Source organism: Platichthys flesus, chromosome 20, assembly GCF_949316205.1.
Source record: "Platichthys flesus chromosome 20, fPlaFle2.1, whole genome shotgun sequence".
Classification (NCBI taxonomy): domain Eukaryota; kingdom Metazoa; phylum Chordata; class Actinopteri; order Pleuronectiformes; family Pleuronectidae; genus Platichthys; species Platichthys flesus.
Window position 1 is genome coordinate 7,957,352 of NC_084964.1, and position 24,872 is coordinate 7,982,223.

Sequence of the window (24,872 nt, forward strand, 5' to 3'; positions counted from 1 at the left end):
TGAATCCCAAAAAACAGACAGGACACCGTTTGTTTTGAGACATTCTGAAACTCTTCTCAGTTGTAGTTTATTCAGTTAGTGAATCATTGAAAAGGCAAACACTCCCCTTTAGTTCTCAAAGACAAAAAAACTCAAATACAAACGCTGCGATGTTGTTCATTGACACACACAAACACACAGAGTAGGCCTTTGGTCACGTACTTTTGTCTACTGCCATGTGATTGGAGGGAAATCGTGTAGAACTGACTTTCAGGTTCGTTAAACAAGATTTGAACTAAAAGTTATGACAGTGACACTGAATAGAAACATGTAATATGGGAACTGGAGCATGTTTTGTGATTGGTTGAGCTCTTTGGAAAACTTAGTGAGGAACCTGAAGATCCCTTCTGGATGGTCGACTTCAGCGGTGCAACAGAGAAGCCTGCAGGAGGCGCTGGTCACCAGAAAGTTATTTTTTATTTTACATTAGGTCATTTTTTAATCATTGTTTAAGTGAAGAATGAGATTTGTCTGTTTTCGATCTCTGTTGACTGCAACCACATCACTCGTCTTTTCCTTGTATTTTCAACATTTGATGGAAACAATCACAGAATCTCAACAACATTCTATGAGTCTGTCTGTAGCACTTAGACATTGAGCCAGCCAGTCCTCTATGGAAGACCTAAATGGGAAATTTAGATAATCTGAAATTATATAGTCAGATTTAAAATTAACCATTGACATACATTTTAAGCATCGAATTATAACAAAATAGTACTTCAGCTATTTTTCACCACATTTAGCTGATCCTAAAATAAAAAAAAATTATATTGAATTATTTTAGTTGTTAGTATTCAAATTGTGCTCGTTATTATAATTTAATACCAGCCATTTCTAACTCCCATACAATAACACACAAGTAAATAAAATCTACTTGACATTGGAAGACCTGTGGACCTTCCGAGTTTTTAATAAAGAGGTTTACTTCACATGGGGGTTTGACGGCTCTAGATTATCTGGAGCTCAATTACGTTTTTTATCCCCAAAAAAAATAGCAAACTGACCAGACCTGGGCTGATGAGACAGCACTATGCGGACAAACAAAGCTGAAGACTGGATGATGTGGGCAAAGAAAGCCGTAGGGAACAAGCAGTGTAGTGTGAGCTCTCCAAGGGGCGATGAAGTTAACACTGATAAACAGCAGCTATTTGGTCGTTCACAAGCTGAACTGAAGACAGAGCGTCGCTTCACCTCTGAGAGGAACTGTTTTAAACAATTGTTTAAAAAAAAGGGAGAACTGAAAAAGCCAGAAATGGGCGGGTACGCAGCAGATTTAAATATCAGCTTTTTATAAACACGCAAAGCAAAATTCACTCTTAACAGATTTTTCAGTGTCTCATTTTTCTCCTCTCACCTCATGATCACCAAGTGCTTCACGCACCTCGCTGCCAGGATTATTTTATACGAGACATCTGCCGACTGTACCGAGGCCAGAAACGCATCTTCCGACACAATTTCTCTCGAACACAGTGCAGACGAGCTCAGCTTGTGCACATAAAAAAAAAAAAGTGAGACCTGGAGCTACTTGTACACAGACTGCTCTGTTTATAGTTGAATAAAATATGACCCATAAAGACACTGAGCAGAAAAGGTTTGTTTGGTAGACATTCAAGGTGCAAGATGACTTTACACAGAGCGCTCCTGTTTTTGTTCATAAAGCCGAGAAACTGAAAATCAGCCTCGACTACAGCAACAATTTCTTAAATTAACTTTGAATAAATTGAGAGAAGAGATTAACAATTATGTTAACAACATGACTGATCGACCAAACACAGTCATGTCTTGTCATTGTGGTGAAAGCTGTCACTCGGGATGCTGTCCTCTCCTCTGGCTTTCACAGGGAGAAAACAGCGAGTTATCTGTTGGCTAAAAATCATTAACCCTAAAGAACAAAAGTCCCAGACTAACAAAATTATAATTACAATAAAATAATACAATCTGAACAACTTGGGAAGAGTTTGCAGTTTGGCGCAGTCAGTCCAGGCAGTGCTGAGGGAGATGTTTGGGTGAACTGATTCTTATTCTGATTTTGGGGACTGGATAGGTAGGATGAGGGGGACGAGGGGGGGTTTCCTGGAAACAGCAAGCCTCTGAAAACACAGACCGAAGCCCCGCCCCATCCCTGTTGTCAAGGTGACGTAGGGAGGGCCGATAGATGGGGGTGGGGGGGCAGTTCTTCCTATTTCTTTGTGTTCACTTGTTCTTCTCCCAGGATGCAGGCTCAGTCCAGTTCTATGGGGCTGCTGTCTTCCTGGGCTTCTTCAGCCCCGTCATCGTCCTCGCCCGATCCCATCAGGCTGTTCAGCAGGTTTCCTGCACATGGCAACACAGTGACCATCACACTCACGTAAAAAAAAAAGTCGATATGACCTTGTGTTGAGATGAAGGAGTTATAGGCTCACCAAGGAGTTAGATGAGAAGATTGAAACCACTCTCCTATCTGTTTGGAATATGTGTACTTGGTCAGCATAAAGACTGGAAACAGCCAGCCTAGCTTAACTAGCAGCTACAATCTGCCTACTTTGAGGATTACATGTTGGCCAGTTGTCAGGCCACACTAAAGGTTATTTCAGATAGAAAGCCATTTGCTTTGTGCCGGTTGCAGGGTTCAGTGCACAGCTATTGGTTTGGACTATGCTGGCCACTGGGAGGCAAATCGTTTCTTTTCTTTTTTGGAAACACATTGTCCTGACCTACTGTTAAAACACATCTGTGTTGGAATAATTGTATACAAGTTATCATGAACTGAATATGACCTGGTGTAGGAGTTGTTATTCAGTGCTGTCTGGAAAATGCTGAAGTAGGTTTCTAAGCTGTAGGTGACCTTCCTACACAAGAGTTAGCCTGACTAACCACTGCTATGCCTTGTATATGGATTCATTCTGGTTGTGCTTACTGACCTCGAAGCGATTTTGTGTGGTACACGGCGCTCTGTCAAAATGTTTTTAGTACGACTTTGGTAAAACTACAAAGCAGCACCGCTTGCAGCATTACGGCTACCGTAGTCAGGAGCGTCGCGGAGTAATACATACTGCGACTCCATGCGCGCCCATCTCACCGATGCTGTCAAAAACAAAGTGAAGCAAACTAATTCGGAGCTTGTTATCAATCCGGGTCGATTAACTAAAGAACTCCAGCTGCTAGATATTGGTGTCAACAGGGCGTTCAAAGTAAAACTGCGAGCTGCCTGGGAGCAGTGGATGACAGAAGGCGAACACACATTCACCAAGACAGGGAGACAGCGCCGGGCGACTTAAGCTACTATCTTCCAATGGATCGTGGATGCCTGGGCTAAGGTATCAGTCTCAACTGTGGTCCGAGCTTTCACGAAGGCCGGAATCAGCACTGAACTGCCTGGTAACAGCAACGACACTGACACTGACTCTGACAATGACGGGAATGAGGGATCCGGGCATGCTGGATGCCATAATCGCCCAACTGTTAAACTCGGACACTGGAGATGAAGAATTTGAGGGATTAGTGGACGAGGAATGAACTGAAAAAGTGAGTGTATTGTGTTGTATTTTACATGTTATAACTGAACAATTTTGAGAGTTATTGTGAATACGCTAACGTTTGATTTAGCGGTATCAGACTGTTTTTTCTTTACGTGTTACAACTGAACAAGGTTGGGAGTTATTGTGCGCTCATTAACGTTTGAACAATGTTGAGTTATTGTGAACACGTTTAATAAAGTTTGACTGACTGACTTTTGTTTCGCTTAATGCGCCTTATAGTCTGGTGCGCTTATTTATGAAAAAAGATTGAAAATAGACCATTCATTGACAGTGCGCTGTATAATCCAGTTAGTTGCACCTATGCAAGTTGGCCTGGAGCCCTGCATTGTCAGACACAGCGAGTCTGTACAAATGCTCGCATCGGCAGCAACCGAGTCAAACACACCGTCATGACCTCCTGACATGCCCCTCTGCTCTCTCACCTCTTTGCTGGTTGTCTAACTGACAAGAGACTACATGAACTCCCAGGACGTGGCCAATATTAAGATTCATATTTAAGTCACAGACATGAGTGGTGTCAGTCTTCCATCCAATCCTCGACCAGATAGCGCATGAGCTTATTTACCAAAATATCAAAAGAAGAAGTGCATATGTAAAGAGAATCCTCGAAATCTGCTCGAATGAGCAAAGCCATGGTCCACTCACCTAGCAGTCCGCCGTATGATGGAGATTGTTTGGGTGGAACCCCAAAGAAAAGCTGTCCTATTCTGTCGAGATACTGAGGAGACAGGAAAACGTCCAGAGGAAGTGGAGGACAGAGAGACATGGAGACTTTGTTTACATGGACTGAAATATTTCATAGTGACTTTATGTGGGTTTCCATGAACCTGATTTTACATAAATTACCTCCAGCAAGGAGGTTACATTTTCATTGATATCTATTAGCAGGATTATGGAAAAAAATATATTCAAACATTCACAAATACACACATTAGGCTAGCTCCTTTAATTCATGACTAATGGGTGAAATGGTAAAAGAACAATGTAGCTTTACACTCACCTCATTATACATGGGGTCCCTCTTCAGGGAAGGTTGATATTGTTCACACAACACTGTGAAAACTGTTAATTTACCCCTGAGAGACAGAAGAAAAATGTTTTTATTATCTTGAATCTGTTTATTAAACACAAACCGTTGACTGATTTCTACCGATTTTTAAGCAGTAACTGGAACATTGTTTTCCTCACCCATCCACTGCCAGCAGCAGAAACCAGATAAAGTTTAGTAGAGGCTGGACGAAGGGAGGGCCCCTCTCTATGGACGGGTGTTTCTCTGTGTATGTGCTAAACACCACAGATGCACCGCTTTTGTTCTTTAAGCAGAGGAACCTGGGGGTTGGGGTAGAGAGCAGGAAAGTATAGAAATAGAAAAGGTAGAGACAATACAGTAGAAATGAGTTGATGGGACAGAAAACATGAAAGAGGCTGACACATGTTCTGAATCTAAAAACTAAACCTTGACTCTAATAACAAGTTTATATTACATCTACAGGACATTACAAACCACAGCTGAACTATTTGATAGTTTGGAAGTAGAGACATTTCAAACCCAGTTTTTTACAGTGCGATGATATAAAAAGAAAACGGGTGCCATAGTTGTACGTACTGTAGGACGGCCTGCACTACAAACATGTCCACCTCGCTGCGGAAACCTCGGGACGACGAATACTCCACCAGCATCTGTGCGCAGCCCTCGCTGTCAGAGGAATGCAGGAAGTGGTAACGTGACTCACTGTAGTTTTGCTCTGAAAACAGAAGATATTTCTATGTTTTAACTTTTAACTCGCTCTCAGAAAAGGGCAACAAGGACATGATTGAGGGACACCCAAAAGCCTGATGCTGAGAAAGAAGATGGGGGCCTATCGTGATGTGTGTTGACAAGAATCATGATGCTCAGAACACAGAATAGAGGCAGGTGATGACTGATAGGTAAAAATGTGGTCTTAAATCGGATTACATTTTCATTTGATATTCATCATAACTTGTGAAAAGCACCGTTATATTGCACTGTTTTCTGACAATAGAAATAATGGTTTATGTATTCTCTGACAACAATACTACAAGCATTTGGACGTAACCACAAAAATCAACCAAAAAGTCGAAATATGGTATTTGTATTCTTTCAGTTTCCCATCCGTTGCACGTTAGAAACATCATGAACACGCCCACTTACGAATTTTCCTGCTGTATTGTCACATGGGCTTTACTGGCAGGAATAGTTCCAGGAAATATCTGGAGCCTCTGACTCAGACACATGCGTTCTCAAATGCAGTCCCTCTGGAAATTTTCAAAAAATGTCCGGACTTCAGTGCATGTCTGAAAAAAAGCTTCTTTATCCTCTACAGTTTATAAACTAAATGTTCAACCCATTACCTTTCCACAAGGTGACAGCTAGCAACTGGTGAAGCTTTGGGTGACCCAACTTGCCGGAGCCTCCCGTGGACCATTTCAAGGCTCTGGACACAAACGCGACTCTCTCCGGAGAGTTCTGGTCCGTCCGGCTGAACAGCTTAGCCAGGCTTTCTGATTAGAAAACACACAAGCAAGCCAATAACATCAGAGAATATCATTTCTAGTTCAAAAGACCTATTGTGTTGTCCTCCGAGAAAGGCCGGCTTCTCGGAATGACTAAACATTGGTGGCTATATACATATTGATCAGTATGTACTTTATAATGCATCTACTCTTTTTAACATTTGCCTGGTCACAATTGTCTTGAAAAGCATAATTTAGTCTACACAAAGGTTAATTTATTAACCTTTTAATAAAAAGGTTAATTTATTAACCTTTTTGTCTCTATATACAGATTTTACATGTGATTAGTCAGATTCTGAAGATGAGATTTTTGCACCGGAAGCCTTCTGGTGACCATTTCTAGTTCACAGTTTCTGTTTTGTTTGGAGAAACTTACCACTCTCATGATAAAATAAACTGTGAACAGTGTATGGCGAACAGGAGACTTGGCTCAGATATCCACACTCTACACAGGGAGCCCAAAAATATCGGTCTTTGCTATCAGAGGCTAATTCGCCATCAGTGCTCTTCCTAATTTGTACTTTGCTTTATGTTTTGAACTCTTTGTATTGATTTAAATTACCTTTGAAAATTGGCATGGCTCTGTATTTGTGATTTGAAATTATGTACATCTTGCTGTGAAATACTGTATATATTTGTAAGGATAGTATAGTAACACAGCTCATGTTAGGGAGTCTCTTTTTCACAATCAAAAGGACGGCACATAATAAAGATCATAGCCTGCAGCTATCCTCTCTTTCAGACTCACAAACATTGAACAGTCAACCTCAGCGCAGGTAGTTTTGTACATTCATTATTTTCATAGTGTTCAAGGTTACCACTCACCTAATATTTCGTCTTCGACTTTTGTTTCAGATTTCTCCAACACTTCCAGTACCAGCATGGACAGATCAGCTGCACTGTTTTGCTACAGACGAGAACATAACAGATCGATTTCTTTTAACTGTATATATGAATATTCAGGACCAGAATATTATGGTTGAATTGTGAATTCACTAGACAACTGATTGACAATGAATTGAACGCAAAATTAGGCTACATGTCCAAATACCTGGCTACTTCAACATGTCCACAAAAATCTGATTGTTTTCTTGCATTTATAACAAAGTAAGTGCAAATACTCTTAGACTACAGTTTATATATCGCTTGATAGATAATATCCTGTTATCATGGGGAAGATTAATTCCATACAAAATGTAAACATCTGTTCTTCTATGCAGTTACAACTCCTATGTTAAACTTAAACAAATGGCAAAGATGAATACAGTCTCCCAACAAAGATAGATTCTAACATGGTGAGTTTTGTGCGGAACTCTTGTGTTTTGCATGTACCTGGTTATAGCTGAAGAAGAGTAGAGCGCCATTGTACATCAACTCCCTGGCCTCAGCATGTTTAGCCTGTGACATGTACCTGATGGAAGACAGAAGTGACAGCATTAAACGATAATATCTGCTTCAGCAGTCACAAGCTTCCTTGCATTACTCAACACTGCTGATGAAAGATAACACACACTGCTGTTGGTGTGAGATAAGAGGCAATCAAAGTCAAAACTTTTGTGAAGACCACCTGCAGTATTTATAAAGACAAACAGATATTCAGATATAAATACATGGCATTGTTGCTATTGTGGCTTTTAGTGCTGAGAAGGAAGAAAGCTTTGATCATGCTGAAGGTAAAGATAAGGCTTGATTTGAAATTTGATTGAATTATAACATTTAAACTGGTTTAAAACTATGCTGGGGGCAGGTAGACAATCAGTTAATGTATCCATTGCGCTGACAGCGTCAACTTCAGTTACTGATCCAACCATTTAGGATCAGATCCACTTCACTAGTGTGAATGTCCCTATTTAAAAACAGATGGAAGCCCGACCAGCTCTAGAGAGACATGTGTCCGAACAGTCAAATTAACCAGAGGTCCTTTCTCCATTAACAATGTTAACAGAAGATACACATAAGACACACCACAGCCCAGACTGCGACGGTGCAGTGTGGCTATGTGGCTACATGCTAACGCAGATGGACAGCTTCTACGAACACGTTAAACCGACACTACGGTGGTTAATTTAAACAGTTGGTCCAATTTATTCTGTTACACGTGTAATGTCTTCGTCCCACCCACACAGACAACGTGTGTCTGTCTCCACTCAGCAGCCCGAATACCTCTGCTGGCTAAGTTGCTAAACACGTAGCTAGCTAACTAGCAGCAGCATTTTTGGCTAATCACGTAGCTAGCCAACTAGCCGTCGGTAGCCGTGATGAAGATTGACAGCTCAGCTGCGCAAACAAACTGGCGGAACAACACGAGTGGGTGGGTCCGTGGCGAGATTCGACCAATCCCAGCCGTGCAGGTGGGGCAGCAGGGTTGACAGAGGGCTCTGGAACCGACAGGCCCCAACGCCAAAAACTGCTGCAGCTACCAAGCGGTGTCTTACCTAAAAAATAAAGTCCTGTACATCTGGTGTGCTTCGTAGTAATCCCCCTTCTCCACGCTGGCTCGCAGTTTCCCCTCGACCCTCTGGACGCCTCCACGGTTCCTGGCGCTGGAGCACCTCAGAGACTCCTGCTCCGACATGGTTGTCGCTCCGCGGCAGCGCTCGGCCTCTTTTAGAATGTTGACACTGATGCACATCAACCCGGAAACATTTAAAGGGAACACGCCCTCCTCGCTTGCCGTAGATGGCGGAGAGGCGCAGTAGGCGGTTGTCTGGATAACGGACTCAGTTCACGAATCCTTGTGACATGTCTATGTATTTCCATTATTGAAACATCTTTTTTTTTCTAGCTTTTTACATAAACTTGTCCGCTTTCCGGGACTGATTGACTTATGTTCATCAAAAATAATCCAGATCTTAAATATGAAAACATAAAAAATTGCAAAATTGCTTTGGCCTGTATATCACGTGATGGAATGATGTCACAATCTGTCAGATCTGGGCCATAGGTAAGCCATATTAAAACCACATGTCAGCCAAAGGTGGCCTGAATCTATTTTTGTGCTATTGGGGCCATATTTACCATTACCATTTACCACGTTAGTTTCAGTTCCTGGTCACACCTTGCTGAGAGAACTGTATGTTTGCCAAAAGAGGCCCACAATCGTTTTGGGATATTTGGGCCACATGTGCTTTATTACAAGTGTGCCATGTTTGACTCACATCCATTTTGTTCAGGCCACAAGAAGGCCAGAAAGAAAAATAATTTAACTATTTGAATTTCTTACACAATTGTCAAGCTCTGGAAAAAGCCCCTATATTTCCTGAGGATTATAATGACATAACCTAAAAAGCACAATCTCTTTATCAGTATATATTTCCCTTGATTCCTTATTTGGGTTTTATCTTTGACCTTTTCTTTTTTGTGTTTTGAATTTGTTTTTAATTATGCAGTATATTCTATATTTTCCTCTTGTTTCCAATCGCTCACTCTTCTAGAGATTGTATAAAAAGCCCTCATGATTATTATGTACTGTATTCTTTGTAATAAATCTTAATTTGAATTGAGAAAAACACCTTGTGACGAGGTTTAGCCCAGTGCTTTTGATTTTAGAAAAATAAATATATGTACAATGGTATCCACATCCTTAATATTTGTTTAATTTATACTGTTATTATTTGTTTTGTTTTAGGGATATATTTGTATACCGTGTATTTGTTTTTGTTATTATCATTTTTACTGCTTCATCTCTACCGGTTTTACTTGGAACTTTATAATCTCCATTTCTGCCCATGAAATAAAACATGCAATCCATTTCACTGTACATATTCTCACACTGTGTAAATTAAGTTTAGACTGTATTTCTACTCCATCTATCTTTCCTTGCATTTATGTTGCATGTAAGATTAGGAGGGTCAGCTCAGTCCTGGGATATACCCCCTTGACCCAGTGGAGATGTCGGGACAGAGGAGGATGATGGTGAAGCTGCCTTCTCTGATGGACAACCAGTCCCACCCCCGGCAGGACCCAATCACAGCACTGGGATGCTCGTTCAGCGACGGACTGAACTACTGCGAGGGGAAGGTGTTGCACCCTAGGTGTCTGAAGGAGAGGTATCGCAGGTCGTTCCTTCCTGCAGCTGTAAGACTGTGCAGCCATCTCTGCTCCCAGTAGAACTATACCCGACCATTATGGACTACACTTTAACTCTGATTTAACTCTCTCAACAGTGCAATAATCATTCTGTCTGTGAAATACAATGCTTCATGCACAACCCATTCCCTTCTCACACTGTATGCATGTTCTTGTTTTTTACACTCTATAGTTTTGATTCCAATAACATTTTTCAATATTATATTATATCACTTACCCTTGAGTTTTATTATCTTTACGCTTAAGTATTGCATGTTACTTATTAATTACTGGTGCCTATTTTTAACTCTTGATGCTCTTACACTGCAAATGTCCCCGTTGTGGAACGAATAAAGTATTATCTTATCTTATCAATAATTGTGTCATCAGTTTAGATGTCGTCGGAGAAAATGAAGTTGAAAGATACCATAAATATCTCTCTCTATATATAAAGACTTAATATCCAATTTAAGGAATAAATCATTCAGAGTGACTGCCCCCATGTGGACTCATGTAATTGTGGTCCAAGACGAGCAATCTAGACATCCAGGGGATATCTACATAAATAAATAATGAGATAAATAATGAGGTGAGGTTTCACACAGTGATGAACAAACCTGTGGCTCTTGAAGTACACGCTTTTCGACACTAGGTGAAGACGAATGCTGTGAAGGAGTCAGCCATCGCCAGTATTAACTACTGCAAGTACGACACCTGGAATCCACCTTGCGCTTCCTCACGTTGGATTCCGCGTTGCACCGGAGACAACATTGTGTGTTGGACGCGTGTTGACAGGTCTCCGCTGCACCGAGGAGCGGCGGCGGCGAACTACTTCGAGGGGAAGGTGCTCTGAAAGAAGGGGGGGCTGTCACGTCCCACGCAGAGGAGGCTTTTTCCGGTTAAAGTTTCCTTTGTGACTCGGAAGTGGCGTTGTGATGCCCGTGCAATCCGTGTGCCCCCACAGACACAAAACACAAGTGGCGACCATGATAAGTAAGCGAAGAAACACCCTTTATACATAGATAGCGTCGTAGCATTAGCTTGTTATTTCTCTGACAGATAGCAGCGGGGTGCCCAGACACACGCTAACAGCTCGCTAGCTGGTAATGCCTGGCTGATGTAGCATGCTAACTGAAGCTAACTTGGGGTGAGCAGCTTGTTACACGTAGCCTGTGCTGGAAACAAGTACGTTTGTGTGTAGCTGTTAAACCTCTCGCGTTCACTGTGTCGTTTGCGTGCGCCTTTTACACCGTGGCCTCACTTGAATAGCGGCCAGACTGCTCAGGTTCAACTCTCACCCAGACAGGCTAACGTTAGCTTAGCACGCCTGTCTGTTTTGGCCAGTGACAGCTGTAGGCTGCTGCCCCAGCTGACATCTGTGGAGAGGCCTCCTCCTGCAGCACCCAACAGATGATCAGCTCTCATCCTTCTTCTTCTTCTTCTTCTTCTTCTTCTTCTTCTTCTTCTTCTGCTTCTTCTATTGATTTCCACCAGGGCCTTGTTTCTGCACATGTCCTGGTTACAGATGTGCACACTCTGCCTGTGCCCTCCATCATAATCCACTGCAGAGGAATGGGCGTAGAGACATGGGATCGACAGGGAACGAGATGAAATAAGTGTTGAAGTTTTCTTTTTGTTTGTTTTGTTCAACAGAGCTGTTCAAAGCCACCTCCATCTGAAATGGGAAAACGCCCCGTCAGGATTTAATAATACAGGTAAGCACAAAGCTTCAAATGCCATCAGGCCTAGTTGAAACCTCTATGGTTGAAACCAGGGGCAGGTGAGGATCACATGCCTTTCCTGCCTGCTGGGACCTGAGAGGCGGTCCTGGTTTAGCTGAGTCTGATGCTTAAGAAAGCATGGCTGTCATGTCAGCGCGTGTGTATTTCTGTGTGTAGCAGTGTGACTGTGCTGCACATCTGAAAGGCTAGTCTGGGCGTCTAGAGAGGGATGTCTGCCTTCAGCTCCTCCCGCACCTGAACAGTACAGACACTGCAGGTTTGAACAGCAGCCCTCTGCCGGGGAACGTAACGTTGAAGCAATGATGGTGCAATAGGTTTTTCTGAAAAGTCATCTATTTAATATGTTTGGTTCAATCAACCATGTAACACTGGTATTAGGCCCTTTTTTCAGCGGGTTATTTAAGCATCGGTGTATGCACTGCAAAAATGTAAAGACAAAGATGCTTTCTCATCTCATTTCATCCCCTGGACAAAGAGACATGCATCTCTGATTGATGTTTTTGCATGAGTCAATGATCACATGTTGTCTTGAAGCCGCTACACTCTTCATCATGTCGCTGTCAAATCACAGTAGCTTACAGTTTTATTAAGAATGCACTGTGTCCCAGTTCTGTTCTAGATGTTAACATTCAACATGTGATTTCCCGGTTGCAATAGTGATCAGGTCAAAATGAACAGAAAATAATCTTCTATGCTATTGCTGCAGAGTCTTTGTTCTCCTCTGCAGTAGGCGATTTAAATGAGTTGTTAAACCAGAGGATTCTTCACTGATGCTTTAACGATCAATGACATAGACTGACATGACAGTGCAATGGTGAAGTCTTTGACATGGGAGGGTATATATTTTCACAATGTCTTGAATATACATACAGATTAGGCTTAAAAGTTATTTATGCTTGTTTTTCTGATCAGTTTGCATCCGTTGACTAAACTTTCATCTGATTTAAATGTTTAATTTAAAACGACTAGAATCTTAAATGTGCATGGTGAAAATGTGCCTTAAAGCTACTCAAAAAAATATACAACAAAGGTCTTGTCATTTTTAGCATTGAAAAGCTACATGGATGCTCCAAAGTTCCTGAGGCCAGTAACATCAATTGAACATTTAGTGGGTCAGGTGGTTAGTGTGTCTCTATACAGACGTGTGCCAGCATTTTATTGTGAGAGAGCCGAGTGACATCTCAGACAACACTGCCTCATTGTTTTCAGTCCCGCTGTGCAGGAGCGACAGAACCCCCAACAGAACCCCATAGCTAGAAAACACATATTTGCAGAGAGTGCAGGAGAGAGAGAGAGAGATCAAAACAGCACAGCAGCGTGGCCTGGCCTTTGCAAATAATAATTAGTTATCAGGTGTCCCAAGCTCTGTTCCCGGCTCCGGTCAGAGGAGTGTTTCACAAAGCAAGATAACCGGTTACACAGGGCCTCCTCAAAATAATTAGGGAAATCTCTAGCTTAGCCAGTTATAACCAGAAATGTCACTTCCAGTCTGAAAGCCTGTTGTTTCTCTAGTGTTCTTCCACAGTAGATTTTACTGCTGCACTGCAGGGTTGAGGCGATGGACAGTGCCACAGTCCAAAGATCTGCATGTTCAGTTTTTTTCAGCTGAAAAACAAATGCAGTGATGTCACTGCTAATGACCTGATCAATTAATTAATTAATCAGCACCTAGTATTCAGGTCAGGTGATGCATCACAAAGATATTTTAGTCTAAATCATAACATATGGTTTTAATTGATGACTTCACAACTGCATGTACAAGGTTTACCAGTTACCAGTTCTCAGATTTGACATGATGCTTGATGGAACAGCAACCTGTAAGGATGGCTTCATTATTATTTAGTCACTACCCTAATTTGTGAAAGACTGAAAGAAGAACTTGTATAACATGATCCAACTCTAACTGCCAGTTCCTATTGTTGCACATTTTGAATTGTGCTTTACAGGTTGATTATTTATAGGGTTGATTTCTGGTGATGGATTCACACCCACTCTAAACTAATACAAATATTTAGCAAAACTTTCCCCTCTGTGTTTGGGCCTCTTGTCCACACACAGATGGTGTTTTAAGTCACAGTAACAGATTCTTAACAATGCCCTGTATCCCTGTACATGTAAAATAGAGCAATTGGTAAATGACGACGTAACAGCTTCTACTGTTGCTTTGTGTAATGAGCATGTGTCAAAAACAACAACATAATGGCAGATTTATACCATTTTCTCTAAGTTTGGTTTGCACCGCCAGGTCTGATTACAAGTTTGAAGCTAAATTCAGCATCATTGCACCACATTACCAACATTCAGGTGTCTGCCTCACCCAATATTACTTGAACCACTATATTTGGTACCGATAAAACCGATGAAACCGATATTTGATATATTGTGAATTAATATGATGCTTTTTTGGGTCTGTGTCTTTAATTAAATGCATTCTCATTTATGCACTTTAAATGAGTGAATCTGATCCCATTCACTCTGAGCTAACTTCATGAACAGTTAAACTCTGCTCTGTGTTGTTAGGTTCACTCAAGTTAACAGCCAGACTCTTCATTTTTCCGTCCGGGAAACACAGATGCATTTTATAGCTTCCTTTGAGAAATTCCTCCAGCTCTGAGGGTAAGCTGTGAGATTGGTTAAATAAATAGAAATCACACTGGAGGTTGTAAAGAAAAATCCATAAACAGAGTTCTGCCTTTCTAAAACAGTGGCACCAGCAGCAGTTGTAAAAGCTCAAACATGCGAATTCATCTCTGTTGGCTGATTTAATTTGAAACCTCATAATTCTTACTCATCTCTCAGTTGTTTGTCTACATGTGTGTGTGGTTGGGCGTGAGAATCACAGAGAGAGAAAGAAAGGTGCTCAGTTTCCTGGCCCTGACTTGCTGTTGCCTGTAAAAGAACCCTGGGTACCATTTATCTCCTTTTTTTTTTAAATTACATTCTTTTGTATCAAACTCAACTCTGATTGGCCAATAGAGGCAATCCAGTGTATTACATTTCTGAACATACAGTACAAGTCCACAAGTGCTTGTGGAACAAAGGAGGGGCTTCTTAGATCAGATGTAAGGGTATATTTACTACACTCTTTTGCCATATAAGGTTTCTACGTCTCACACTGGAGAGTTAGGGTTTTCCCCAGGTTTTGGCTGGAAGAAAAATAAACACCAATATTATCACTGATGATATTAGTTCCATGTCCTGATTTGAACTTTCCATCCAAAATAACAACAAAACAAAACAAGACCTATAGTCAATGTTTTGAATTTCAGCCTCCCAAGACCATCTGACAATGTAACAGCGTTTGGCTGCGGTCCAAAATTCTTGTTCGGCAAGACGTCAGCAGACAGCTCACTTTCCCAGTGGCCACTGGTCAGCTGACTGAGTTACTATAGCGAGTCAATTCCTCGCCTGCATTATTATTTTCAACAACAGTCTTCCTTCTGAGCACCACATGTGTGACAGCTGTAAGTCTCGGCTGTTTACCGATTTCTTTGCTGGTTTATTTCTGCAGTAAAGACTTCAGGAGACTCTAAAGAACAAATGTTCACTCATCATGAGTTTATGTCCTCTGTGGCAGCGGGACATGTCACAGCTGCCGTCACAGACGCCTTTTTAATCAGCCTTAAAGCCAAGGCTGATTAACTCTGAGGGACTCACGACAGTCGGGTTTGAAGACACTCACACAGTCTGAGCAATGTCCAGGCTACAAACAACCCATAATGCAGCATTTAGTTACACTGGTGTCCTCTCCATTCAAAAAGAGAATTTGTTGTAAATTAATCTAACCAATGCGGTAAAGCCATTATTGCTTTTCCTTTTTCTCCCCAGCAGTAATGAGCGTAGTATTTTCTGCTCATTTTTAATAGGGCTCTGTGTTAAAATGCTCTGCAATTAAGTTTTATAGTGGAAGGGAAAACCGTGAAAGTACAGTATATTTTTTTAACGACCAATAATTGGTTTGCCGAAAGCTAAGAGGGCAAGTTGGCTCACGTCTGATCTTAATCTATTATGCCGTATACCGTATAAAGTTGGTTTTATTTAAAATTATAAAAGGATTTTAAAGAATTTCTTATTTTAAATTGAATAAAGATATCCACAAGTAATCAAGAAATGTAAAGGTATAAAATAAATCTTTTCTGATGTGCCTGCAGTCGTTTTTAGCCTTGTAAGCACAGGCATCGGACAATGCTGATTATCGCAGAATGCCTGATATAGGCCTGACTGATTAATCAATTAGGGCATCAGGAGGTAGAGCGGCTTATCTAATTATTGGGAGGTCGATGGTTTGATCCTTGGCTTCTCCCGGCGACGTACTCTTGGGCAAGTCGTGGCTGTGCATAGTGTGTGAATGTGATGGAGGAGCATGAATGTGTGAGTGGATGAATGTGACTCACAGTGTTGAGCGTTTGAGCGATTGTTGAGACTTTGAAATTGCTGTATAAATGTAGCCCATTTACCAGATGTCACTATTTACATTAACTAAGTGTTGAAGCAGTGACATCCAAGGCTCATTTTCATAGTTTTTCTATAGCACCTTATGTATTTCATTTGTGGACCTGATGACATTATGTTTTCTATTTAGCACAGAGCCAAACAATCTAAAGTACATGCTCAATAACTAAGATATAATGTTCGCCTGTCCAATAATACCATGGGAACTTTGCACTTATACCATTTTTCTGTCCTTTACATGTCATTCAGATGTTCTGAACTAGATTCTGAGATAAGACAAAACCTTACAGTTTGCAGTTTGGGCAGAAAACAATGAAATAAAAAACTTATTCCTGTTTCTTCCTAGTTGCCCTAATTATCAAATAGAGACTTTTGATCTGCCTTACTATCCCACTTACTATTATGTTCTCATATTTGCCACAGGTCTCTGTCGCCCTGGCTACATCACAACCACCCAGAGGGGAGGGGCCAAGTCCTGAAAGTATGGAAGTGACTGGGGCGCAAGGCTTCGCCCCGAGCCCTCAGAGCGAGGCAGTGGCTGATGACCTTCAGGAGCTGAGCCTCCAGCCGCTTCCCAACACGATGCCTCTACAGGAGCGCAAGAACGGTGAGGCGGTGTTGCACATACATTATTGGTTCTTGGACGATGCCCACATGTCACATGTTGGTTTTGAATGAACGGGTCAGATGAGTTGTCGCACACAGTCATTTGGCAATAATGCTCATTTTATCTCAACTTTTCACTGTTCAACCTTTTTTGTTGTTGAATTCACAAGTATGGTTATGGCTGGACAAATTGGCATTGGCCTGTTTGTTTAAACTGCTCTACAGTGTATCGGCTTCCACAATAACTTCTTAGCATGTTTTTGATAGTAAGCTATTTATCACTTGAGCAAAGCCGGAGGCAGATGAAGATGAAAACACACTTTAACATAAACAAATTATTTAGCGTACAAATATTGTATATTTATATTTTACATTTGACATAAGAGCCATCATTCGGTAAGGAGCATGATGGACTTTACTTGTCAGTGAAACAGTTTTTTTCCTAATGTTACTTGCATCATAACTCGCCTGCAGCACTCTACTGGGGCTTTCATGTTATGTCCAGTTCTTTGTAATCAGATGCAATTCAGCAGCCTAGCAGCCATATGGGCCCATTGTGTGTGTGCATGTTGCCCTTTTGCCCTACCACCTGACTCTTGACTCTCATCACAAGTCTGACCTGGTTTTGTTAAGTTCCCCAAAACACAGAAACTAAATAATTTCCATAAAGGGTTTCCTGCAGCTTCACACGGTTGAATGTTTTGAAGAAGGAGCCATTGTCCACTAGATTTCAGACTGTATGGACAGTTTTCATCTGAGCTAGTGCATGCAGGAAACGCTCTGCCCTCCTGTTACAGAATCTGTACTCGTATGTTCTTTCATCCAGCTAAAATGTACATGACTACTCATCTTTCACAGAGATTATTGATTTCAAGCCAAAAATCCACTAAGCCACAAACAAGTGTGAATGTTACATAAGTTGGGCTAAGAAGAAAGCAGAAGAACCACTTCTGTGAGAGGCAGAAGTTAAGTGTCAGATGTGTCTGTACATCTTGTACAACTGAGGCAAGAGAGACATAAATTAAAGTGTTGAGGTGAATGCTGTGTGCACTGAAGACTCCAGAAAGAAGGGAGTGGAGAAGCTGCTGTACCTAATTGGCTTGCTCCTCTGCACTGACCTCTATTACAGGAGATTAGAGTGTGCTTCATGTTTGCTGTGAGGATGTAAGACACTGTCTGGAGTTAGCGTAAAGCACTTGGCACTTGCATCACCTCCCTGTGTTTTAAACCTCCGTGCGGAACTTGAGTTATATTAATTGATATATTTGGTTTGCCAAATTCAGCCTTTAAAACAAGAGTATGGAAATGCTGCTGACCTCAGTTTAGTTTCAAAACTATTATAAATAATTCGCTACCGGCAGAAACAGATGTTTGGAAACTATGAGATAGACACTCGCAACCTCTCGTTGATAGGCCCATATCACATGACCCCCTTTCTGACGAAAACGTCCGGCTACCAGTGTATAACACAACATGGATAATCAGTTTCAAGTGTTGCTGAACCTATTGCTAACAGCTGTCGTGCAGTTAAATTCTGAATTTTACAATGAAATTGTTTACTTGAGTAGGAGATGAGCGATTACTCCAGGAATTCCTCTAAGCAGCAGTGTATGCAAGTGGTCAAGTGATATGTATTTTTTTTGTCTGAGTGGGGATTAAATCTGATACAGAGTCAATATGCTTTTGTGGATGGTGCTGTTTGTTTTAGTTAAAGCTGTTTTCAATTGAATGACATCTTGAAAATTGACATTCGATCAAGAAAAAAGTAGCACTGCTGTGGACGTCCGCCTCATGAGATCTCGAGTGGGCCTTTGCTGTTGCACTGAATGCACTGCACGCAGGACAGGAGTCACTAACACAAACATCACCCTCTGTTATTACAAAAATAAATGTAGGTGAAAGTGAAATGAGCAACAACGCCTGTGTGGTAATGATCAGCGTTTACAACCCAACCTGACTGCAGAGAGTAAATAGCACTTCAGGCTCAAACCTGTCAAAGATTTTGGTCAGTAGATGACACAGTTGTGGAGCTTCCGGAAAACATTGTACGCAGGCTATGTCCTCTACAGTTGGCATTTCCAGCACCTGCAACCTGAGGGCACATCTCCAAAATATGACCCCATATGAACTAAGCCTGGTGACGGGATGTCAACACAAACCGATGTTTAAAGTTTATGTTGAACTAAATGTACCTATACAACTACTTTGATTACTAGTTATTATTTTTTATTGGAAATAACAAGTCTTATAACATTTGAAGGTGTGATTTTATTCTCTGGGACATTGTGAGGTGTAAACATCTGTCTCCTTTTACGCAAGAGTATGTTTTGAGGTTGTTTCCTGTTGTTGCTGGTTCCGATTACATCATGAAAAAAAAATCACACCACAACTGATGTTTTCTGTTGAGTTGACACTTCTATGTATAGTGCCACACAAGATCAGATAGTATCTTTCGCAAGTGATGTAGTCACCAAAACACTATCTCGTATATGTATTGTAGTATCCCTGGCATAGTGTAACTATTCCTTTCAAATGTGCACACACACACCTTGACATATCAGAGTCAGCCACACCGGCCATTGTTCCAAGCTGGGCGTGGGGTGGCCGGTTTGGTGTAGACAGTTGGTTGACCTACTGTAGATTTGTCAGGAGAGAAAAGGGATAGGCAAGGTTGGCCCTGTGAATGATTAACCATCTTCTGGGGGGGTCCAAAAGTGAGAATAATAACAGTAACACAAACATTAAAAATCTATTGCACTGCAGCTATAGCATTACTTCATTGGCTGCACAGGATAGTAAACATGGAAAAAGCTGTATTTATGACTCCAGAACAATATTTCAGCGGATGTTTACAGGATTTCAGAAATGTTTAAGATTGGTCCTGTGACTACTTGTCACAGGACCATGTTTACCTCAGAGAACCACACATGACACCCACTCTCTCTCACGCAGCCTCAGGCCACCACTCCCAAATTTAAACAACCTCTCCAATTGTTACCCTGTTCTTTATACACTTCTCTCTGCTAGACTGACATGTTGCTGCTGGTACTCCTGGACCAAGCTGGCTTCACAGCACTGGCTAGATAAACTGAATGTAGCTGCAAGTGTTTTTCAGCGTGCACACAGTACACAGAGAAATACACACACACACACACACACACACACACACACACACACACACACACACACACACACACACACACACACACACACACACACACACACACACACACACACACACACACACACACACACACACACACACACACACACACAGTGGAATGGCCACATAGTAAGGATTATCTTAGTTCTATCTCTGACAGCAGGTTATGCAATCTGTTTAGTGCACAATGTTCCTTCCCCAGTAACAGTTGAGTGCTGGAGATTTACTGTTAAACAGACATGTCTGTATGTGTATATATAGAAGGATGACATGTTTTTCAGGATAGTGTGGGTGCGTGTGCACGTGCACATGTGCGTGTGTGCGTGTTGACAATTTTAAGCATACCTTACAAAGTGAGGAGATTTTTCAATGGGCTGTTTGAAGGTTTAGACTTGGTTTTAAGGTTTTTCTATGGTTTTGGTTAGGCATTTAATTTGGATGGTTAATGTTAGGAGCAAGGTAATGTATAATGTCAGTGAGTGTCCTCACTAAGATAGAAGTTCAACACACCTGGTGTTTGTGTGTTTCGTGTGGGAGAGAGTGAGTTTTGATTCAAGATATACAAAAGGGGCTGACACAACAGAGACTGGTCTTACAAAGCAGTTCACATTTCCTGGCTTCTCTGTTGTTCCACAGCTAACAAAAGCAGTCACGGCAAGATGATGAGATTGAGATCATTGAAAACTCTGAGGTGGAGAAGGGAAAGAGAAGAGGTGGGGGAGGTCTTGTCTGAAATGGCAGTATTGCGTAACTTTTTCAGAGAGACAACAGAAGGAAAGCGGGTGAAAATGAAAAGCAAGAAAGGAGGGGTTGTGTTACTTGTACACGAGGAGCCGAGGCTTGTTTGTTTTTTTTCCCTTACGTTTTACGTCCAGAGTGGCTGTGAGAGTACAGACGTTTTTTTTTTTTTTTAACAAGACCTCAAAAGTTCACAGGAGGGGAAGGGGAGGAATGAAGGTGTAGCCAAGGAGAGACTGGAGCCCATGGGTGGACCTTGTTGTTATCCAAGGAGCAATAAGGGACAGACACACAGACCTGCACACGCCCTCTCTGGCAGGGCATGCACACACTTGTAGACAGACAATTCAGAGACAGGGAATGTGAGGTGCACTGCTGCCTGTGGAGTACCAGCTGCCGGTGAGAGGAAAACGCGTTAAATGTGGCTTTTTTTTTCTTGCTGGACTTCTGCTCAACCTCCTCCCGCTGTTGGGTTTTCACCCACTGTTCCCTTTGCTTGTGTTGGGAGTATGAATCACTGAACTTGCTGGGAGGGTGACACTTCCCTTCAGCATGGTGCAGAGGGATATGCCTATCCTGCCAGGTAAAGTCCACTTCACTACGGTGTCTTTTGCTTTCACATCTTTGAACAAATGGTATCAATGATTAAACCTAACTGAGTACAGGTGTACTGTTAGCGCCTGTATGTATCAGTACATCTAAGGTGTATTGACACTGTTGTCTGAAATCTCTTTCACCCATTTGTATGAGTCTGCTCTGCTTTTATAGCTGCAAAACTTTAACTTTAGACAAACTTTTCCTTCGACACATACCAGGACTATGAAGTAAACCTGTTGCTGGTTTGGATTGGAAACTGCTACATGCTTTATTAGTGTTGCACAATGAGACTGCGCTGAACTTTTTTGCAGCCACAGAGGAAAGATTCAATTAAAAGTCGATACCGCCAGATGTTGCTAAATTGGATAATGCTGTGGGAGCAGTTCTTTCACAGGTCTGAGGTAGTGGCACATAAACCAAACACTATGCAGCAGTGTGTAGATGTAGTTTTTTTCAGGGACAGGTGGGGGCTGTGAGGACAGGGTTGCAGAGTCGGTCCTGGGCAGACCTGAGCGGATGAGTGGGGGTTTAGCAGGATAGAAAGGTGTGGTTCATGAATTGGGTTACTCTCAGAAAGTGATAGCCCCTCCCCCTTAAATTGAAGAATGACAAGGCAAGGCACCCCTGCTCCCCGTGGACTGCCAAGGGCCAGACTAAAACAGAGAACACAGGTCTGACGGAGACTGGAGCTAGGGCGGAAAAACAAGGTTGGAGGCAATATAGGCTCCAGATTTACATGGGAATCACCAACTGATTTCAATCAGAACAGATTGTTCCAGATCATGCATGGCCTAGAGAGTGAGACAGAGTCTGCAAGTTTTGGTTCTACCACATTCTCCAGCCTCTGATATCAGTGATCATCACAGCTACAGTCAAATCTGTTGTTTGCTGCAGTGGGTTGATTTGAAAACCTTCTTCCCGTTGTGTTGCAGGCAAACAGGCAAGTTTATATTGTCTGGTCTAGAAACGAAGAATCCAGCGCCTGACTGAGAAACAGTGATTTTGTGGAACGTCACGCTTTGTTGTCTCAATAAATAAACTGTGTTGTTTTGGGAATGAGAAGTTATTGGTCTTGGAAAGAGTTACTGCAAATGGACTATAATTAGATTGAAGTAAGAGAAATGGAAGAATGACTGGTCAAGAAAATGCCGCTGATTCAGGTTGAAATTCTGTGAGGTTGATGCTGACCACATCATCCAGACTAGTAAATCAAAAAAAGTCCCTTTTCATCCTTGCATAATGACAATCACTTACAATGTGATGAGTGCAGACAGAAATCCGTTTGCTCTAAGAAATTCAAAATGCTGATGTAATCTGATCCCACACATCCAGAGTGTTAGGCTGCTGAGCAGTATTTTAGATAAAATAGTTAGATATATAGCTCAGGCTGAGGGCTAGCCGAGCCCAGCAGTGATTCAGGGAGACTGATAGTGCTGTTATGTAACAAGCTGGGAGGCTGCCAGCAGCAGAGGCCCTATAGCACTCAGTCAGGCTGAGTGTAGGAGGCTGAGAACGAAGGGAAGAATCAGTCGGAGAGATTGATAGAGGGAGAATAGGAGGAGAGAATGAAGAAACGTGCTGTATGTAAGGGCAGAGAAGACAAAATGAAAAATAACAGTCTGAATACACACTGCGTAAATGTATGTGGGGGAAGGAAGGGAGGAAGATTGTGTTTCAATCTTATCTAAACACACCGCTGCAGCCAACACAATCCAGTCGCACATCTCCTCACCTCTCTGCTCTTGACTCTGGAATTGTATTAGATAATGTCCACACGCCCAAGATGCTCCAAACATAAAAAACGTCCCAGTAAAAACAAAATGTCAAAATGGAACAAAAAATGACTGGATCAACAAGGATGTGTGCATGTATTAACCTGCAGCCCAAGTCTCAGAGGTGATTTTCAGATCGATCTGAACAAGTAAAGACCAAATGCTGCGTATGTTGGTGAATGTTAACTGTCTTCAGTCTAATAAACATGCATGCAGAAACACACTTATGCAACTGCCTGGCTAAAATCTTAGATGTGTCCAGCACACCCCGCACACCCCACACACACCCACAAACTCTGCATGACTCACTACAGACACACACACACACACACAAATCTGGACATGCACTTACAGGCTTTGCAAGCCCTCTATTTTCACTGTTTTTCCTGACAGCATGGAATTTCAACAAGCTCAAACACACTCAAGAAGTTTGATTTGTGATCCAGTAAATGACTGCTGGATAATGAGAAGTGTGAGCGCAGAGCCAAGCAGCCCTGTTCAGATCTGTAGCCTAAAGCTAAAGAAAAGAATTTGTATCAGCTCTCGTATGTCTGCAACAGGAACATGGTGACTGCACACCCAGTGTTACAAGCCCACTCATGTAGCTCAGTGATCTGAAAAGATATAAACACACACAAAAGCTCGCACTTAATGGATCTTATATCAAGCACTTGAAGGCAACAGTGTTACAACATGCAAAATGGGGAAGATAAGGATGCCCATCTCTGTTGCACACTCCCACGCTGTTTTTATACATAGAAAATGTCTGAAAAATTGGGAGTTTGGCCATAAAAGCCCAAATTTGTTGGCAGAGTTGAGACAGGGAATCAAAACAAATGGAGGCTTCGTATTATAAAAACAGGCAAAAATCAAATGAGAAATTAGAATTAAAGGCCCCAATAAAACTAGCAAACAAACCAGACAAAAAGTACACATATTCTAATGGAATATCGTATTCTTCCAGTTTCCTGCCAATCGTATTTGAAATGTCATCATCATGCACAGTCTTGCGTGTGTTGAATATTAATTACATGGGCTCACTCTGACATTTTTCGCACGTTTTACTAGGGTGCTGGCAGGAGAAGTTGCAGAAAACGTCCAGAGCCACTGAGTTTTTCACATGGATCAATTCTTTCTGGAAAAATGTCCGGACTTCAGTGCATGTCTGAAAGCAGCTTCAGACACCTCCATTGTTGTTAATGACATTGTTGTACTGTTTGAAAATGGCAGCAAGAATTGAGTGACTAAGTAAAGGATGATTTTGTAATTTAAATGCTGCACTACTGCAAACAGAACCGACATTATCCACTCCCAACCCTCTACTTTGAAAATATATGAATTACTGTACATGCAGTTGGAAGCTCCTGCTGTCTCCTCCGAGATGCAGCTACACAAACATGTGTCCTCCAATCGGTTTAATTTGTCCCTCTTCTTCAACTCAACTCGCTCTGGTGTTTCTGAATAATAGATCAGCCATTAGCCTGTGACTCACCTGCTTACAGCAAGTGTGGCGCACTTAATGTTAGCAGACGAATGTAACAGAGGTCACTGTGAGCCGACAGGACTCCTGTTGTTTTGTAAGATTATTGTAAGATGTGCAGGAGAAAATGACTCGGTCCGTAATTTAGTCAAATGCTGAGTC

The 24,872-nt window shown here is 41.8% G+C and overlaps 2 protein-coding genes across 4 annotated transcripts in view; one reads left to right on the forward strand and one right to left on the reverse strand.

The window, feature by feature from the left end:
• Nucleotides 1–28: 28 nt before the first annotated feature.
• On the reverse strand, nt 29–10,917 carry get4 (guided entry of tail-anchored proteins factor 4). 2 transcript variants are annotated; one of them, XM_062413828.1, is made up of 10 exons: nt 10,778–10,917; nt 8,528–8,696; nt 7,425–7,503; nt 6,918–6,999; nt 5,931–6,080; nt 5,164–5,302; nt 4,746–4,886; nt 4,558–4,633; nt 4,203–4,275; nt 29–2,352 (listed from the first exon to the last, which is right to left on the reverse strand). In XM_062413828.1, the coding sequence occupies exons 2-10, from the start codon at nt 8,665–8,667 to the stop codon at nt 2,261–2,263; spliced, it is 972 nt and encodes a 323-aa protein (XP_062269812.1). In that variant the 5' UTR covers nt 8,668–8,696; nt 10,778–10,917; the 3' UTR covers nt 29–2,260. The 2 variants fall into 2 exon arrangements, with proteins under 2 accessions (XP_062269812.1, XP_062269811.1); XM_062413827.1 differs by lacking the exon at nt 10,778–10,917 and having other exon boundaries at nt 8,528–8,732.
• An 88-nt stretch (nt 10,918–11,005) lies between these two features.
• mrtfab (myocardin related transcription factor Ab) overlaps nt 11,006–24,872 on the forward strand; it is a 43,817-nt gene continuing 29,950 nt past the window's right edge. The window contains exons 1-3 of one of the 2 annotated variants that reach the window (XM_062413814.1): nt 11,006–11,153; nt 11,814–11,875; nt 16,778–16,961. In XM_062413814.1, coding sequence (XP_062269798.1) covers nt 16,838–16,961 — 124 coding nt within the window. In that variant the 5' untranslated portion in view covers nt 11,006–11,153; nt 11,814–11,875; nt 16,778–16,837. Of the gene's footprint in view, nt 11,154–11,813; nt 11,876–16,777; nt 16,962–21,196; nt 21,445–24,872 lie in introns of those variants that run through there. The other variant, XM_062413816.1, reaches the window with a different exon arrangement.

What these genes read in the sequence shown, in the direction of transcription:
- get4 (XM_062413827.1), bottom strand. Translation starts at nt 8,724, where the DNA reads ATGTGCATCAGTGTCAACATTCTAAAAGAGGCCGAGCGCTGCCGCGGA. An exon ending in TCTTCTTCAGCTATAACCAG is followed by an intron (nt 7,000 to 7,424) that starts GTACATGCAAAA and finishes TCTCGTCTGTAG; the next exon opens with CAAAACAGTGCAGCTGATCT. An exon ending in GTAGTGCAGGCCGTCCTACA is followed by an intron (nt 4,887 to 5,163) that starts GTACGTACAACT and finishes CCCAACCCCCAG; the next exon opens with GTTCCTCTGCTTAAAGAACA.